The sequence below is a fragment of the Oncorhynchus gorbuscha genome, linkage group LG04 (genome assembly GCF_021184085.1).
Source record: "Oncorhynchus gorbuscha isolate QuinsamMale2020 ecotype Even-year linkage group LG04, OgorEven_v1.0, whole genome shotgun sequence".
NCBI lineage: Eukaryota > Metazoa > Chordata > Actinopteri > Salmoniformes > Salmonidae > Oncorhynchus > Oncorhynchus gorbuscha.
In genome coordinates, this window is record NC_060176.1 from 55,436,763 (window position 1) to 55,453,377 (window position 16,615).

At 41.5% G+C, this 16,615-nt stretch overlaps 2 protein-coding genes across 3 annotated transcripts; one reads left to right on the forward strand and one right to left on the reverse strand.

Moving 5' to 3' along the window:
- Window positions 1-672: 672 nt before the first annotated feature.
- Window positions 673-3,280, forward strand: zgc:153044 (uncharacterized protein LOC751678 homolog). The gene is made up of 2 exons (XM_046347328.1): window positions 673-744; window positions 2,420-3,280. The coding sequence occupies exon 2, from the start codon at window positions 2,499-2,501 to the stop codon at window positions 3,039-3,041; it is 543 nt and encodes a 180-aa protein (XP_046203284.1). The 5' UTR covers window positions 673-744; window positions 2,420-2,498; the 3' UTR covers window positions 3,042-3,280.
- A 34-nt stretch (window positions 3,281-3,314) lies between these two features.
- Window positions 3,315-14,467, reverse strand: tgoln2 (trans-golgi network protein 2). Of its 2 annotated transcripts, none has more exons than XM_046347327.1 (4): window positions 14,267-14,467; window positions 6,889-7,553; window positions 5,828-5,911; window positions 3,315-5,637 (listed from the first exon to the last, which is right to left on the reverse strand). In XM_046347327.1, the coding sequence occupies exons 1-4, from the start codon at window positions 14,322-14,324 to the stop codon at window positions 5,635-5,637; spliced, it is 810 nt and encodes a 269-aa protein (XP_046203283.1). In that variant the 5' UTR covers window positions 14,325-14,467; the 3' UTR covers window positions 3,315-5,634. The 2 variants fall into 2 exon arrangements, with proteins under 2 accessions (XP_046203283.1, XP_046203282.1); XM_046347326.1 differs by having other exon boundaries at window positions 3,315-5,640.
- Window positions 14,468-16,615: the final 2,148 nt, after the last annotated feature.

Consider the following 16,615-nt stretch of genomic DNA (forward strand, 5'->3'; position numbering starts at 1 on the left):
GGTGGTATACAGAAGTTACCAAATAGGGCTAAAACCAAGTCCATATTATGGTAAGAACAGCTGAAATAAGCAGATAAATAACAGTACATCATTACTTTAAGACATGAAGGTCAGTCAATACGGAAAATGTCAAGAACTTTGCAAGTTTCTTCAAGTGCAGTCGCAAAAACCATCAAGTGATATGATGAAACTCTCTCTCATGAGGACCGCCACAGGAAAGGAAGACCCAGAGTTAACTCTGCTGCAGAGTATAAATTCAAGTCAAAAAGGCAAAGGGTGGGTACTTAAACAATTTTTTGGGTTACTACATGATTCCATAGGTGTTATTTCAGAGTTGATGTCTTCACGATTATTCTACAATGGAGAAAATACTAAAAAATAAAGAAAAACCATTGAGTGGGTGTGACCAAGCTTTTGACTGGTACTGTATATACATACACACAGCACCTGTTGCTACCAGACTTAACTATTGCTAATACTGAACAATTTAAAACACTTGCCCCCCAATCCCCCTTCCCTGATACATGTGTAAATATTATGCTGTAAATTGGACCTTCCTGTATTATACTTATGCTAAAATGTCTACTTCATTCATCGCACACACAGCACTGTAATTTCGGTAAACTATCCCTTTAAAAAGAAACGTGTTGTAAGATATGGTCACTTCGGGATTCCGTAGCTGAGAAATGAACAGACGTCACTTTACTTCTTCCTGAAAAGAATGTGAGCCCGAACTGAATTGAGGTAGTTTCTATTTATTTTTTCAATGTTTTATAATTGGTAAATTATATTTTGGCAAAAGTATTGAACTATTTTAATAAACAGAGCTATGTACAAGTTGCTGTTGATTAGCCGCTTCCTAGCAACTGGCTGGCTATGTTAGCTGCATGGAGATATTTTCACATCCCCCGGCGGCTCCCCATTAAAGCGCGTTAAAGGGGCACCCGACGCCCTTGCAATTGAATGGAGCATGTTTAATGCAGAGCCGGTCGCCGGGGGACGTGTGTGTGTGTGTGTGTGTGTGTGTGTGTGTGTGTGTGTGTGTGTGTGTGTGTGTGTGTGTGTGTGTGTGTGTGTGTGTGTGTGTGTGTGTGTGTGTGTGTGTGTGTGTGTGTGTGTGTGTGTGTGTGTGTCCGGCTGTCGGACGCAGATGAAACGACGTGAAAAGGAATCGCGCAGTCACCTGGTCTGTTGAGGCTAGAGATTCTGGCTACGTTCCAGGCAGACTGAGTTCCTAAATATTGTTTCAAAAGCTGCAACATTGCTTTAAGGCCGATTTACACAGCTCTAGCACAATAATAACTCCAGTGCCCCAAAGCCTCTTTTAGCATGGTCAGTGCCATTGAAAACTTGTCAAAGTTAGTGGATAAATGTCTTACTCAAGCTGCTTACCATTGAAAAGACACACTTGTCTGCTCAAAGCAGAGTTTTCCAACCCTCTCCTTTGGGCCCCCCATCCCCAGATCTTTCACATTTTGGTTTAAACCCTAAACTGGCACACCTGGTTCAATTAGCCAACTAATCATCAAGCCTTTGACTAATTGAGTCAGGTCTGCCAGTTTAGGGTTAAAGCACAAATGTGAAAGTCTGCGGGGGGCCAGAGGAGAGGGTTGGGAAACCCTGTCTTAAGGGGCTACTGTCCCATAGGCACCAATACGATTGCAGCTGGGTCTGGTCTGCTTAATTCAGGGGTGTCAAATTCATTCAACAGAGGGCCCAGTATCTGCGGGTATATGTTTTCTCTTTCGATGACGCCCTAGACCACCAGGTGAGGGCGTTCCTTACGAATTAGTGATTTTAATTCATTAATCAAGTACAAGGGAGGAGCAAAAAACCCACAGACACTCGGCCCTCCATGGAATGAGTTTGACACGTGCTGTATATGAACCAGAAAAAAGTGAGTGAGATGTCTCTTCTGTCTCGCTTTATTGCGTGGCACAACTGGTAAGACACTTCGTGCGAGCGGTCACATGTGCTAACAAGGCAGAGGTCCTGGTTTCAAGCCTCGGTGTGAGCCTAATCAGGAGTAGGGGGGTACTTGCTAAGCAGGCAGCGTGATGTCCGCTACATATGGCCATGACACATTTATTTCCCTTCAATCATTTGAAAGGAAATGACTGGTCTAAGAAATATAGTGGAAACACCCCCCCCCCCCCCCCTAGCCCAGCCCATGTGTGCGTCGCAAATGGCACCCTATTAGCTGCTTTTTATAGGTAGCTACTTTTGACAGGAGCCTTATGGGCATTGATCAAAGTAGCGCACTACATAGGGAGATTTGTGAAAGATGGAACCCATGTCTCCACCAAGCCAATGCTTTTAGTTGTGTTAAGTAGTCTGCAGGTGCTTGGAATGCAGCCAGATTATTCTATCAATTCATGTGTTGTTGCCTAACAAGTATCTTTCTCCCATCTATTTTAAGTGTCATCTTGTCTGCCAGTCAGCTATCTGTGGTCCACACACAACACTGCCTACGCACTTCCTTTGGTTAACCTGTTTCCATGCATCTATCTGGTGAACAGAGACTTGCAGGTTTGTGTCAAATTACCGAACACCTTTTCCTCAGCAACGGCAGAGCTGCAAATGATAAGGCTGTCATATCTCGTTTCAACATCACCTGCATCATCAATGCCACACAAAACATCACAAATACTTCCACTGCAGAGGTGGAATATGTCCATATACCTGTTACAGACTCTCCATCTTCTCCTCTGAGCAACTTCTTTGATGAGGTAGCGGATAAAATCCAGCTCGTTGGGGAGCAGTGTGGACGCACATTGGTGCACTGCAATGCAGGTGTGAGTCGCTCAGCTACGTTATGCTTGGTGTATCTAATGAAGTACCATGAAATTACACTTTTGGAGGCACACAAAAAGGTAAAATCTTGTCGACCTATCATTAGACCAAACAGTGGATTCTGGAAGCAACTCATCCAGTATGAACGCAAGCTCCGTGGTTGTGCCACGGTCACAATGATCACATCCCCCATGGGTGAAATACCTGACATTTATGAAGAGGAGACCAAAGATATGATTCCTCTTTGACATGCACTGTTTGTCAAAGTGATTGTCAACCCCATTGTAAAAATGCATTAGTACTCGTTTTATATCCAGTATGTTGAGTTGGAAGTGGTCCTCTCAAATGTATTTGTAAACTTTGATTCAGAAATAAAAATTAGTTGTACAATGTCACTTTACCATTTACAACTAAACAAAGGTTTGTCTGTTTTGTAAAGGCTACAACTTTAATAGTGTCATCCAATGTAAGAAGTGTCCACGGGTAGAAAAGTTTACAAAAAATAAATTCAAATGACAATGAATTGTTAAATACATTTAATTCATTTCAACTCCCACCAAAAAAGAAAAACATTTGCATTGTTGTGACAGTGACCAAACCATGGCAAGTATAGTATAAAATGTAATTTCTAATCCAATTTAGCTTAAATTGGTCCAGCATACAAAAAGGATCTGTGCAAAATGACTACTTCCATTTGCCATATACTCAACTATTGACTATTGAAAAGCACATTGTACGGAAAGATCTCTGAAACAAGGCCCTGGGTAGAAATATAGTGATCATTTAGGACGCAGCCACAGGAGAGAAATATACACTGGCTCAGTCTTAGATATTCTTCAATTGGATAATATTTTTATCTTCTACATTCCTCGGAATGTTAATCAATACTCAATTTTGCCAAAATGTCTACCCTACCTAAAGCCCTCAAAGTACAGCTTTGATGAGACCATGAAAAGTTTGGGACAGATCAGCTATTTTTGGGTCCTGAGTGGCGCAGCGGTCCAAGGCATTGCACCTCAGTGCAAGAGGCATCACTACAGTCCCTGGTTCAAATCCAGACTGAATCACATCTGGCCGTGATTGGGAGTCCCATAGGGCTGCGCACAATTGGCCCAGCATAGTCCTGGGTTTGGCTGGGGTAGGCAGTCATTGTAAATAAGAATTTGTTCATAAACTGACTTGCCTGGTTAAATAAATAAAAATGTCCCTCTTTAGAAAGAACATAAATTACATAATGCCCCCCTTCGCATGCTAGATAGCTCAAATCCTGGGGAGAGCCCTGCACGTGCATGAATTTTAGCACTAGCCTACCCAGGCCCAATTACTTCTGCCAAATTTAAAGGCCCAGCCCGAAACCAGAAATAACTTCCTCACTTAGTAAATCCATTAGCTGCTCCTCTCTGTCCGTCTCGCGCTAGCAGCACGCTCTGCATGCACTATGCTAATAGCGGCTCAGTCTGTGTAACCATAGCAACGGCTCCGTTGGGCTGCTCTGCTCAATGACGAAGACATGCGAGAAGTGTTAAAGCCGTTGATCAATCATGTCAATGCAGAGCTATAGGGAGCCCTCCGCATGGGTACAAAATCTGGGAGGCGATGCGGCCACCGCAAGAGCTGCATCACACCCTTTGTACAGAGCCTCCGCCGCATGTAACAATGCTGGGAGCTCCGTACCACTCCACATTGACATGATTGGTTGATGGTAGGTGGGGGCGGTACATCCCGTATAAACACAAACGCACTTCCTTGCTCTGCTCCTCAAGATATGAATGCCCTGACTTCTGCAGAGACCGCATCGCATTAAATCCTCTACGGCCAATTCAGCTGCCAGATTAACCATACATTGGCTTTTAGCTACTTTTTGTCACTCTAAACTTCTACAAAACTCAATGAACATTATTTGTGAAATAAGCTCTCCCGTTATATTTGAAGCACTTCTGGCACCATGTTATGATCTTAGATATGACTGTACGGAGCAGAAAAGCACAAGCAAATGGCTCAGCTTCAACATGTTACTGATCAATTTAGTGATACCCGAGCCCCGACCGTACCCTAGTTATTGATGGGGGTAAAACAGGCCTACCAGGCTCTAACCAATGTATAATGTTAGGGCCCATCAGGCTTGGGTCAGGTAGCAGAGCTCTAATTCAGACAGCTAGGAAATAACACATTGTGGCCTTCCGAACCTCGTAAAGATAATGCTTTCGACACCCCTGCTCTAATATATTTGGAACTTAGACCTAGGTTAACTTCAGTATCATTCATCCACATGCATTATCAGTCACACAATCACCTTCACTGTTTTTCCACTTACTCTACTCCAACCAACACAACGCAACTAAAACGTCCCTTTCCTCTGCCATCTCAGAAGGGATCAAGCTAAAAAGAAAATACAACACTCCAAAACATACAAGAAGTACAATTACATTCATCTGGCCAACATTGTGGTCATCATAGCAGGTGTCCAACTACTGTCCAATAGTATTTGCAAACACTAAGGGACCAGTTGGAATCCTCACAATACAACTTCTTCTGTGACAAACAACATCATCCTGAGTCAGTACATCAAGGTATTATGGACTGACTGAGAACACAAAGGACGCCCCAAAGTACCACAATAACACAGGAGTGCAAACACAAGCATGCTCATCTTTCTCAGCAACAGTATCCTCTGCATAGTCATGCAATAAGCATCCAAAGACAAACAACTATTAAGTAATACCCTTTTTTTTTTGTTGATTAAACCAAGCAAGTCTTCTTTCCCCCAGGAATCAGTTTGGTGCCTTATTTCATCTTAACACCTATATCCACAGTTTTCTGGCAATGACATCATGACATTCTTCACTACTGAAGAAGAAAATAAACTAAATTAGTGCCAGACAGGGAAATAACCTACAATCTGCTTCTGAAACCCTAGAACACACATAGGGAGCGTCATATCTTTATTCATAACCCTCCATGTATGGACAGAGCAATAAATAAAACAATAAAAATGGATTGAATTGACTATGGAATCCATATTTTTCATACTTACATTCTGTTCCAGCTTGGTGTACTCTGCGCCTTTGGGCCGACGTCCCGATCTTGACCTCTTTCCCTCGACGCAATAGGCAATGATCTGACAAAAACAGACAATAATAGGCCTGTGTCACAACTTGTTTAATTGACTGTTCTCTTACATGTTTTTAGCTAACACATTCATATCACTAGTGTCTTGGATGTGCTTGTTCTGTAGGTATCTTTTTATGGACTAATTCATATACTGAAGAAAAATATAAAAACGCAACATGCAACAATTTCCGAGATTTGACTGAGTTACAGTTCATGTAAGGAAATCAGTAAATTGAAATGCATGAATTAGGCCCTAATCTATGGATTTTACATGACTGGACAGGGGAGCAGCCATTGGCCCACTCACTCGGGAGTCAGGCCCAGCCAATCAGAATGAGTTTTTCCCCACAAAAGGGCATTATTACAGACAGAAACACTTCAGGTTTATCAGCTGTAGGTGGCTGGTCTCAGATAATCCTGCAGGTGAAGGAGCTGGATGTGGAGGTCCTGGGCTGGTTACACATGGTTTGTGGTTGTGAGGCAGAGTGGACGTATGGCGGCTTATGGTAGAGAAATAAACATTACATTCTCTGGCAACAGCTCTGGTGGACATTCCTGCAGTCAGCATGCCAATTGCGAGCTCCCTCAAAATGGAGACATCTGTGGCATTGTGTTGTGTGACAACACTGCATATTTTAGAGTGGCCTTTTATTGTCCCCAGCACAAGGTGCACCTGTCTAATTATCGTGCTGTTTAATAAGCTTCTTGATATGCCACACCTGTCAGATGGATGTATTATCTTGGCAAAGGAGAAAAGCTCACTAACTGGGATGTATACAAATTTGTGCACAACATTTGAGAGAAATGTGTTTTGTGCATATGGAAAATTTCTTGGGTATCTTATTTCAGCTCATGAAACATGGGACAGGTTATGTTTATATTTTGGTTCAGTATATTAATGAATGTATTTTATATAGAATCTCAGACACTCATTATGACCAAGAATCAAAAGCTGTAATGTGTAAATCGATATTAGCCAAGTACCTTCCGCTTGTTGTGGTAGCTAATGTAGAGCACTGCCACCAACACAGCTGAACACACAAGATAAGCAAAGAAGTGACTGCTCTCTGCCTCATCACGTGTGCCGTGGGTTTCCTTTCCAGCCGGGTCTACTGGTGCCGTTTCCTTTCCAGCCGGGTCTACTGGTGCCGTTTCCTTTCCAGCCGGGTCTACTGGTACCGTTTCCTTTCCTGCCGGGTCTACTGGTACCGTTTCCTTTCCAGCCGGGTCTACTGGTGCCGTTTCCTTTCCAGCCGGGTCTACTGGTGCCGATGTCGTTTCCTTTTCAGGAGAGGCTCCTGGTGCCAGTGTCGTTTCCTTTTCAGGAGAGGCTCCTGGTGCCAGTGTCGTTTCCTTCTCAGTAGATACTCCTGCTTCTGGTTTATTTTCAGCAGATACTCCTGCTTCTGGTTTATTTTCAGCAGATACTCCTGCTTCTGGTTTATTTTCAGCAGATACTCCTGCTTCTGGTTTATTTTCAGTAGATACTCCTGCTTCTGGTTTATTTCCAGTAGATACTCCTGCTTCTGGTTTATTTCCAGTAGATACTCCTGGTGCTGACATGTCCTTTGCAGAAATGTTCTGTGCTGGCATATCGCTTACAGGTAGAGAATTTGGTAACAGATCCTTTGAGTCTCCTTGAAGAGGACCTATAGATTAAAAAAATTAAATGAACACTGAGCTGATTTCAAATGTTTTGAAAAACATTTGCTGGACTGCTTAGTGAAAACTAAAAACTGACCGCAGCACTTATTTATAGTAAGACCTGGAGCGACCCCACACCCGAATACATATGAGGAAGAAATCTGCAGCAGAGTACAGTGTGTTTAAACCAAAATGTGAATTTTTAAAAACGAATGTGGCACTGGCCATATAGTGTCTGATTTTAGCTAGCTCCTGCCATTCAACAATTATTTGATCAGATTAAATAGCCAGTTCAGTATAACATTAGGACACTAGCAAATCTAGCTTTCAAAAACACTTCTCTGCAGGGTTTTCAGCAGTTAGCGTTGCCCACGGCTGCCTGTGTTTGAACTACAATTTAGACAGTGTTTTAACGTTTAGAAACGTTTTTTTTTTAAATCACCACCTGCGAAACATATGCTGATATGCCCCTTATCTTTCATATCAGCGAGAAAGATACTTTCAAATTTATTTATTTTTTTAAATACACTTCATGTAGCAGTTTTGTACAGATCCACAAACTGTGTGCCTCCAGTTGACAAACTACACTTCCTCCCCAGTTACGCTTACACACAGGTCTTCGGAGCACACTAGATAGTACAGGTGAGCACCTCTTGTGAATCGCAGACTACTACCTTGCCCCTAGCAAGTCTCTCAGAGGGCCCTCTGTCACCTGTTGCTGATGAAACTGAGGGTAACTTCCAGAGAATGGCAGGGGATCAATAAACCCATGACACACTCGTGACTTAAATGATGCAATTCATGTTCCACTTTTAAATAATAAAACGAGCATGAAACTCAAATGAACAAATATCCTGTCATTTTACAAAATGTAAACCTCAGTAACATTTAATTTGGGAGGTATTTATCTTTTACTTGTCAAGTCTCGACATCAGACGTAAACAAATGCAGGTGTCATAATTAGGCACGACGTCTCCATTATTTTGCATCAAGTTCCGCAAACTCGTGGGATTCCACTTTACTAAGAAGCCGGCAGCATTGCAGGCTCAGTCAAAGTTCATACCGGAGGGGCTAATTAGTCCTTGCACCCTCAATAATTTCCACTCCCTCAGCTTTCTCAGATGCCTGAGTGAATGTGCAAATGGAGGGGCGAGGGTAATTTGGGATTCAGCCACCGCCTTCAGTCTGTCCACGGTAAACAAGCACTGTAACATATGGCCAGTGTGGGAACAAAACCCTATAAAAAGGGGCCTCCTGAGTGGCGCAGCGGTCTAAGGCACTGCATCACAGTGCTAGAGGCGTCACTAGACCCAGGTTCGTTCCCGGATTGTATCACAACCGGCCGTGATCAGAGTCCCATAGAGGTCGGTGCACAATTGGCCCAGGGTCATCCGGGTTAGGGGAGGGCTTTACCTGGCTCACCACGCTCTAGTGACTCCTTGTGGCAGGCCGAGCACCTGTAGGCTGACCTTGGTCGTCAGTTGAACAGCGTTTCCTCTGACACATTGGTGTTGCTGGCTTCCGGGTTAAGCAGGCGGGTGTTAAGAAGCGTGGCTTGGCATGTTTGGACACATGGCTCGATCTTCGCCTCCCAAGCCCGTCGGGGATTTGCAGTGATAAGACTAGATCGAAATTGTGGTGAAAAATGGTGATAAAATATAAAGGATAAATATATATCTAATACAAAAAAAAATATATATATAAAGACGTAGTAATTTTAGCTTTTTCAAAATGGTTGATGTGAAAGATACATTCCTTAATGTTTCCAAAACCGTTCCGCAAGCGATGCGTTTTAACGTTCAGAAGGAGTGTTTGGGCTGTTAACAAATTTACACTGGACAGAAGATACTACAGATGGGCTCGCTGACATCACAAAAACCATGTGCGCTTCCATCGGACAGAAGTCAGCGTGTTGTTGTTATTCTGGTTGGCCAGATTACTAGCAAGAATGACAAGAAACTGTCATGTGGGAAATCGTAAACTGCTCGTTTCAGCTCGTTATTGATATCATGTCTTCTTTTGACTGATTTCATGTCAAAGCTAATATGGCTAAAATTCACTAGCTTGCTAACTAACAACTGTAACAATGTATTTTAGAGATGTGCTCGTTGTGCAAATGTATTTATGTTTTCAATAAACATTGGAGAAGAAATATAGCTTACATGTCAACAGTCTAAGGGTGTGTTTGTAAATTCACTCTGTAGAGCCAGAGTGCACTCTGGGCGTTAGTAAATTCAGAGTGTTGTCAGATTGTCCATTCATAAATTCAGAGTGTTTTGCTTTAACACACTGGACGCTCTGGCCGAGGAGTAGGGTTGATCGAGGGTTTTAACCTCACAACAGCAGTCAAGCACACAAGCTAACTGGTTAGTTGGCTACCTTGCTTGCTACCTACCTAGTTCCAGACAAATGAGAGAACACCTCACTCTGGCCATTTTACTACCCATAGTAGAGGTGGTTCATGCTATCTACAGCGTTGGTGACTAACTGTGCTGCTAACAACAATATAATTACTTTTTTTGCCAGTGTTTACTCATACCATAGAACAGAATCTACAGGCAAAACCAAGATGTTTGAGTGACCAGGAAATCAACAGGATTTCTGGAGGCACGTTTTCCATGATCTCCTTATATGGCTGTGAATGCACAGGAATGAACGGACACTTCCTATCGTTTCCCCCAGGTGTCTGCAGCATTGTGACGTATTTGTAGGCATATCATTGGAAGATTGACCATAAGAGCCTACAATTACCAAGTGTCCTGCACAGTGTCTGCGTGGAAATTGGTGCGCAAAAGTCAGGTACCAGTATTTTTCCATCCGAATCAGAGAAGAATGCACGCTTCCAGGGAAGGGATTTCAATGAAGAGATATATGACAAAACACCTTGAGGATTGATTCAAACAACGTTTTCCATGTTTCAGTCGATATTATGGAGTTAATTCGGAAAAAAGTTTGACGTTTAGGTGACTGAATTTTCGGTTAGTTTCGGTAGCCAAATGCATAGTAACAAAACGGAACGTTGTGTCCTACACAAGCATCTTTCAGGAAAAACTGGACATCTGCTATGTAACTGAGAGTCTCCTCATTGAAACATCTGAAGTTCTTCAAAGGTAAATTATTTTATTTGATCCCTTTGCTGGTTTTTGTGAATGTTGCGTGCTAAATGCTAACGCTAAATGCTAAGCTAGCTATCACCACTCTTACACAAATTATTGATTTTCTCTGGTTCTAAAGCATATTTTGAAAATCTGAGACGACAGGATTGTTAAGAAAAGGATAAGCTTGAGGATAGGCATATTTATTTCATTTAATTTGCAATTTTCAGAAATCGCTAATTTTGCATTATGGTAATGAGCTTGAGGTTGTAGTCACGATCCCGGATCCGGGATGGGGCGGACTAAGAGGTTAAGTAATCACGAAAAAAAACAGGCATTATTTTAGGGCCTTTTTGACCCTGCCAGCTGCTATTAGTTCTATTGAGCACTGTGGCACCAACTCGCCTTCCGAACATTCTAATCCAATTTTGTTGTACTATGTAACAATGGCAGCGTTGCTATAGTTGGCAATGGAGACCTGCTCACGTTGTTTATAGTTACAATGTAAACAACAAATTACTCATGTTACTCTGAGGTCGTCCCATAGTTTACTATTTTGCCAAATATATCACAATATGTATATTTAGATTTGAATTAACTGTACACCATTTTAATCATGAGAATCTCCTCTCTAATTATGTAAGGCTGGGCAGTGTATCTCGTTGTCATCAAACGCTAGTCCAGAAATAGTCAGAAGTTACCATTTTTTCCCTACTTCCTCGTTATGCAGACAAGCACACTTGGCACCATTGAGGTGCGGATTTTTACTTTCTACACAAGTTATTTTTTCAGTTTCATCCTAAGAACAGATTGTAGTGGTAAAATAAAATAGGATACATGTTTTGGTGCCTTTTAGACTAAATGGAATTCTAAGCTTCACTCCAGTCAAAACAGGCTCTGCGAACGTTCGATTCAGTTTTTCAGCTTTGGGTGAATTTTGACTCTATTGTCCAGCCTAACTCAAGCTTCATGTCCAGCAGATGCATTCGACTTTTTGCGTTCCTGCGGAGGTCACGCCTCGATCAACCCAACAGTGTTTTTGCATTTTGGTACACCAGAGGTACATTAATTTTCAATTGAACATTACGTTTGCCTTGCAGAAGCAGTTGCAGTTGTCCCGTGTGGTGCATACGTTGGATTTATCAAACATATGCATCAAACGGCTTGACAGAAATGGTAGAAGGTGAATGTTGAACTTTTGTTGCACACATATCCAGATGATGCTGTGTACCATTTTGCGCAATGATGCTGTCGGTGTGATCAAGGCGTCATTCATTGTCAATGGAGCAGTCTGCAACGCTACATTTGGGATGCCGCACCCTGTGTATTCCGTGTACCGCGTGCAATCAATATTTAACTTGTGCACTGCATGACTTTGCAGTGGTACAAACGCAAGATCATAAAAGTTCCCATGGCGGGGGTGACACCATACAGTTCCAAATGATGATGACTATTGTGTAGTTAGAGAAGAGACCGGCTGAACGACTAGAAAGTTGTCTCAGGTAAGAATGACACAGACAATTCATCATTACTACACTTGGGTAGTGTGCCCTGTTGGCTAGTTTTCAGGAAACCAGCACACAGAATGGTGTGAGAAATTAATTACGCACAACTGTCCTGTGCACAATTTAGCCTGCCATCATGCAGGACAAGCTAGTGATTTGAAATCAGTACTCTATTATTCAATTCAATTTATTGATGTCTCTAGTGATGAGTGACAGAAGAATAGAAACAAACTAGATGAATTGTTGCAATGCACCCTTCTGTTTACCAGCCTGTTGGTAGCTCTGCCAGCCTAATAAAAAACTAAAGTTAATATCCTATTCACCTAATCTGTTCAAATGATTAGCTTTGGTCGAACAGGGCAAAAATGATTTTATCCCATGCTTCAAAACGCTCTGAAGCCTTGTGAAGCACATGTGCAGCAAATACAGACATCTGGCAAAAACATACAGCAAAACGCATGTGCCTCTGGTGGGCGTACGGCATCAGACGAGAGTGCTCTGAAATCGGAGTAGATAGCCAGAGTCAATTTAAGAACGCATCCTAAGCTAACCCAGTCTGTTTGGCCCCAACCAGTGTTTTGTCAAAAGGCGCTAAAAAGTCGTTAGTTTTGCTAAAACCCATTCATAGACGCTATGTAAATTGGCCCACGTCATTGGGGTAGCTAGCTAACGTAAACTCACCCCATTCTGTACAAATGTGCGCAACTGCAACATTCAAACGAGGCTACAAAGAAAACTAATGGGACTGTGTTGACTTCAAAATCGGGGGTGTGAACTAGGTATCTATTCAAGAGGTGATCGACATGGTAATGGCTCTATAGTATTGGAGAAAAGTTGAAAAAAACTGACCCTCCGTTACATCTTGACGTGTCATGTGGAAGTGGTGTTGGAGGGCCAGTAGGAGGCACTCTTTCCTCTGGTCTAAAAAAATATCCCAATGCCCCTGGGCAGTGATTGGGGACTTTGCCCTGTGTAGGGTGCCGTCTTTCGGATGGGACGTTAAACGGGTGTCCTGACTCTCTGGGGTCATTAAAGATCCCATGGCACTTATCGTAAGAGTAGGGGTGTTAACCCCGGTGTCCTGGCTAAATTCCCAATCTGGCCCTCAAACCACCACGGTCACCTAATAATCCCCAGTTTACAATTGGCTCATTCATCCCTCTCCTCTCCCCTGTAACTATTCCCCAGGTCGTTGCTGCAAATTAGAACGTGTTCTCAGTCAACTTACCTGGTAAAATAACGGAGAAATAAAAATAAATAAACGTACAGCACGCATAAAGCAACTATTTCTGTCTTACAATCTCTCTCCACCAGGTGTAGCACTTCTCATCCTTTAAAAACAAGAAATGGACAGTGACGGGGTAAGGGAGGGATACCTAGTCATTTTTTGCTTCATTGCATGCAATCATCATTCTCAAAGCAGCTGTTTACTTCTAAGATCACTGTAGCACCGCCCTAAAAACCTGATTAAAATTCGAGACAAACCTTCAAATAGGTATGTAATGACACATTATATAAACTCTTTAGTGTTTTATTTACATTTTAGAGGCGATAAGTTGATAAATTGGACAGCTCAAGTGAAAAAAAGCAATTTTCCCACACATCATCTTTTCACTATTACGCATTAGTTTCGCTTCCCCACCTGACATTTAAAAAAAAGACCCAATGGGGCTCATTGCCTGCTTGAATTATGCAGAAACGGGCAGAGTTTAGGTCATGTAATTAATTCTGTTGGAAAGGGGAGAAATTGTGCTTTACAATGGTATTAACAATACAGTTGATCTGGAAGTATTACGTTTTGGGGGCGCTAAAATAGGGGCAATTGTACTGATCAAGGCGATGTACGAGTTTACGTGAGTTTACTATAGCTGTCTCATGTTCCAATATCCCTCAGATCAAATCGATTATCTAACGTATAGCCAGTCTCGGTACACAACACACATAAAAACAAAGATTGACTGTTCAAAGATATTGTAACGTTACTTGAGGTAAAGCATTTGTTTAAGTAGCGTTATATAGTAGGTATGGCATGCACCTGGTCTAAGGAAAATTAAGATTAGCAGATTGAGCGCTAAATTAGCTAGCTATCTTTTAAAAATATTTTACAAAAACTCTCACCTCTGACACCACCAGACAAATAAACCAGCACGATAAACAACATAGATATTGTTCTCATTGTAGCTTTGAGGTAAAACAAACCTAGTCAGATATAAGAAATTACTACGGAAAGAGTTCCCAGTAATGCTTGGCTCAAAAGTGATGACTCAAATCCTGATATAAACACTTCCTTCTTCCTCCTACTGTTCAAGTCTGCCAAAACCAAGAGTGTAATCATTAGTCCAAACAGTTCCGTTTTGCGAGTAAAACGACAGTTTCTATTGGACAAATTCAGCTAGATCCCGCCCCGTTTCTTTCCGTTTGCTTCCGTCTAAGAAACGTTTTGCAACAGAATCAACGTAATGAATACACCTCTGATTTTACGTCACAGATTGAATCATTGTCAAATAAAACAGATGATAAACTCACGATTTCCAATATCCGATTTTTGTACATTAAAAGTTGGCTATGCAAGCGCTCCAAAATGTAGATTTATTTTGTCTGCCAATTGCAACATTTAAAGGAATCCAGCAGAGATCAGTACAGGCTTACTGATGATGTGATAAACCTTGAAGTTGATCACCAGTATCATAGAATATCACATTAAACCATGTTTTCCAATATGTCTTAGAAGTGTATATTAGAATAATATTTATACCGGTCTGTTTAGACGCCTATATATACAGATTCATATTACATTTGTGAAACGTTTCCAATAAGCATAGGCCTGCTAGCTACTAGAGCCTGTCACAATCTGTATAGGAGAAAGGCCAGTTTGCAGCTAAGGTCTAATGGGAGATGTTTACAGACCAAAATGCTACCTGGTCTCAGAGCATTTTGTATTATTCTATATGTAAATCCGAGACACTCCATTTAGTATAAAATGTTACATAATACAGATGGTTACTTGGTCAGCGTTAATTGATGGGTGGGTGTATAACGCAAATGTATAGTAACCCAAAGGTTGTGAGTTCAAATTTCATCACAAACAACTTTCCCAACTACTTTGCAAGTTAGCTAACCCTAACCCTTTTAGCTAACCCTTCACTTTTCATTTTTTTAATGTAACCTTTATTTAACTAGGCAAGTCAGTTAATTAAGAACAAATTCTTATTTTCACTGACGGCCTAGGAACAGTGGGTTAACTTCCTTGTTCAGGGGTAGAAAGACAAATTTCTTACCTTGTCAGCTCGGGGATTTGAACTTGCAACCTTTCGGTTACTCTAACCACTAGGCCACCCTGCCGCCCCACATTGATTCTGTACCGGCACCTCCTGTATATAGCCCCGCTATTGTTATTTACTGCTGCTCTTTATTGATTTGTTATTCTTATCTCTTAATTTTAAAAAATTAAAAATTAACTGCATTGTTGGTTTAAGGGCTTGTAAGTAAGCATTTCACTGTAATTTCACCTGTTGTACTCGGCGCATGTGACAAATAAAATGTTATATATGAGCCATAATAACAGTCAGAATGAGTAAGTAATCCACATTCTACATGGGCTGTCTAGGAGGGGTAGGGCTGCAAAAAATAAATGGAGTGCTGCTTATCTCAAATTTCAATTATGTTATTGTCTACAGACAGAACGGAAAGAGTACCAGATTATCAACTAAAGTAATACATGCATACAGGGTTCAAATATAGGGTCAAATATGTCATTATTTCTGTACTTATACAATCACGCCTGCTTTTTCCTGTGCTATCATTATCTTGGTGTCCATATCGATAGATATCAGGATGTTGGAAGTGTCTGGAAGGTTCCAGTGTGTTTGCCTCTACCCTGCTTTCTCAACATGATATCAATTGATTGTTTCCCCCCCAGTTTGACAAGACTCAGCTGGCACCTCTATGAAGACAGGTATCACTTGCTGTGAGCTTAAGAACCCCATTCTTAATGTATTATTCATACCCATTTGACCTTAAAGAAGGGAATGCAAATGTAACTCAAGAATGAGATAGATGATCCAACTTTCTAAATGTCAAACACCATAATGAAGACACATTCATGACAAGAATCCACAGGTCTCTCGTTTCCAGCTGAGATGTAAAATACCTCTCATTAACATTTGGATGATTACCACTCCCACAATCTCAGGTTGTGTGCTCAAAACAAGTTGCATTTTATTGATGATTCCGTAAGGAAGATTATCTCAAGGCTTTTGCACATATTGAATGTTTACTTTGAATGTTTACTTTGCTGCGCCTAGGAGGATCTAGAGCTTTTTATCGCACAAATTGACAAACAGCTCCATGGTAGTAGTCAGACCCCACTGAATCTCTCTGCATTTGCATATGAATGTGTTCACAGTAAGATCGGCATGGATCCCAATGTAATTTAATATGACACCATAAAATAATTATTATATTTGT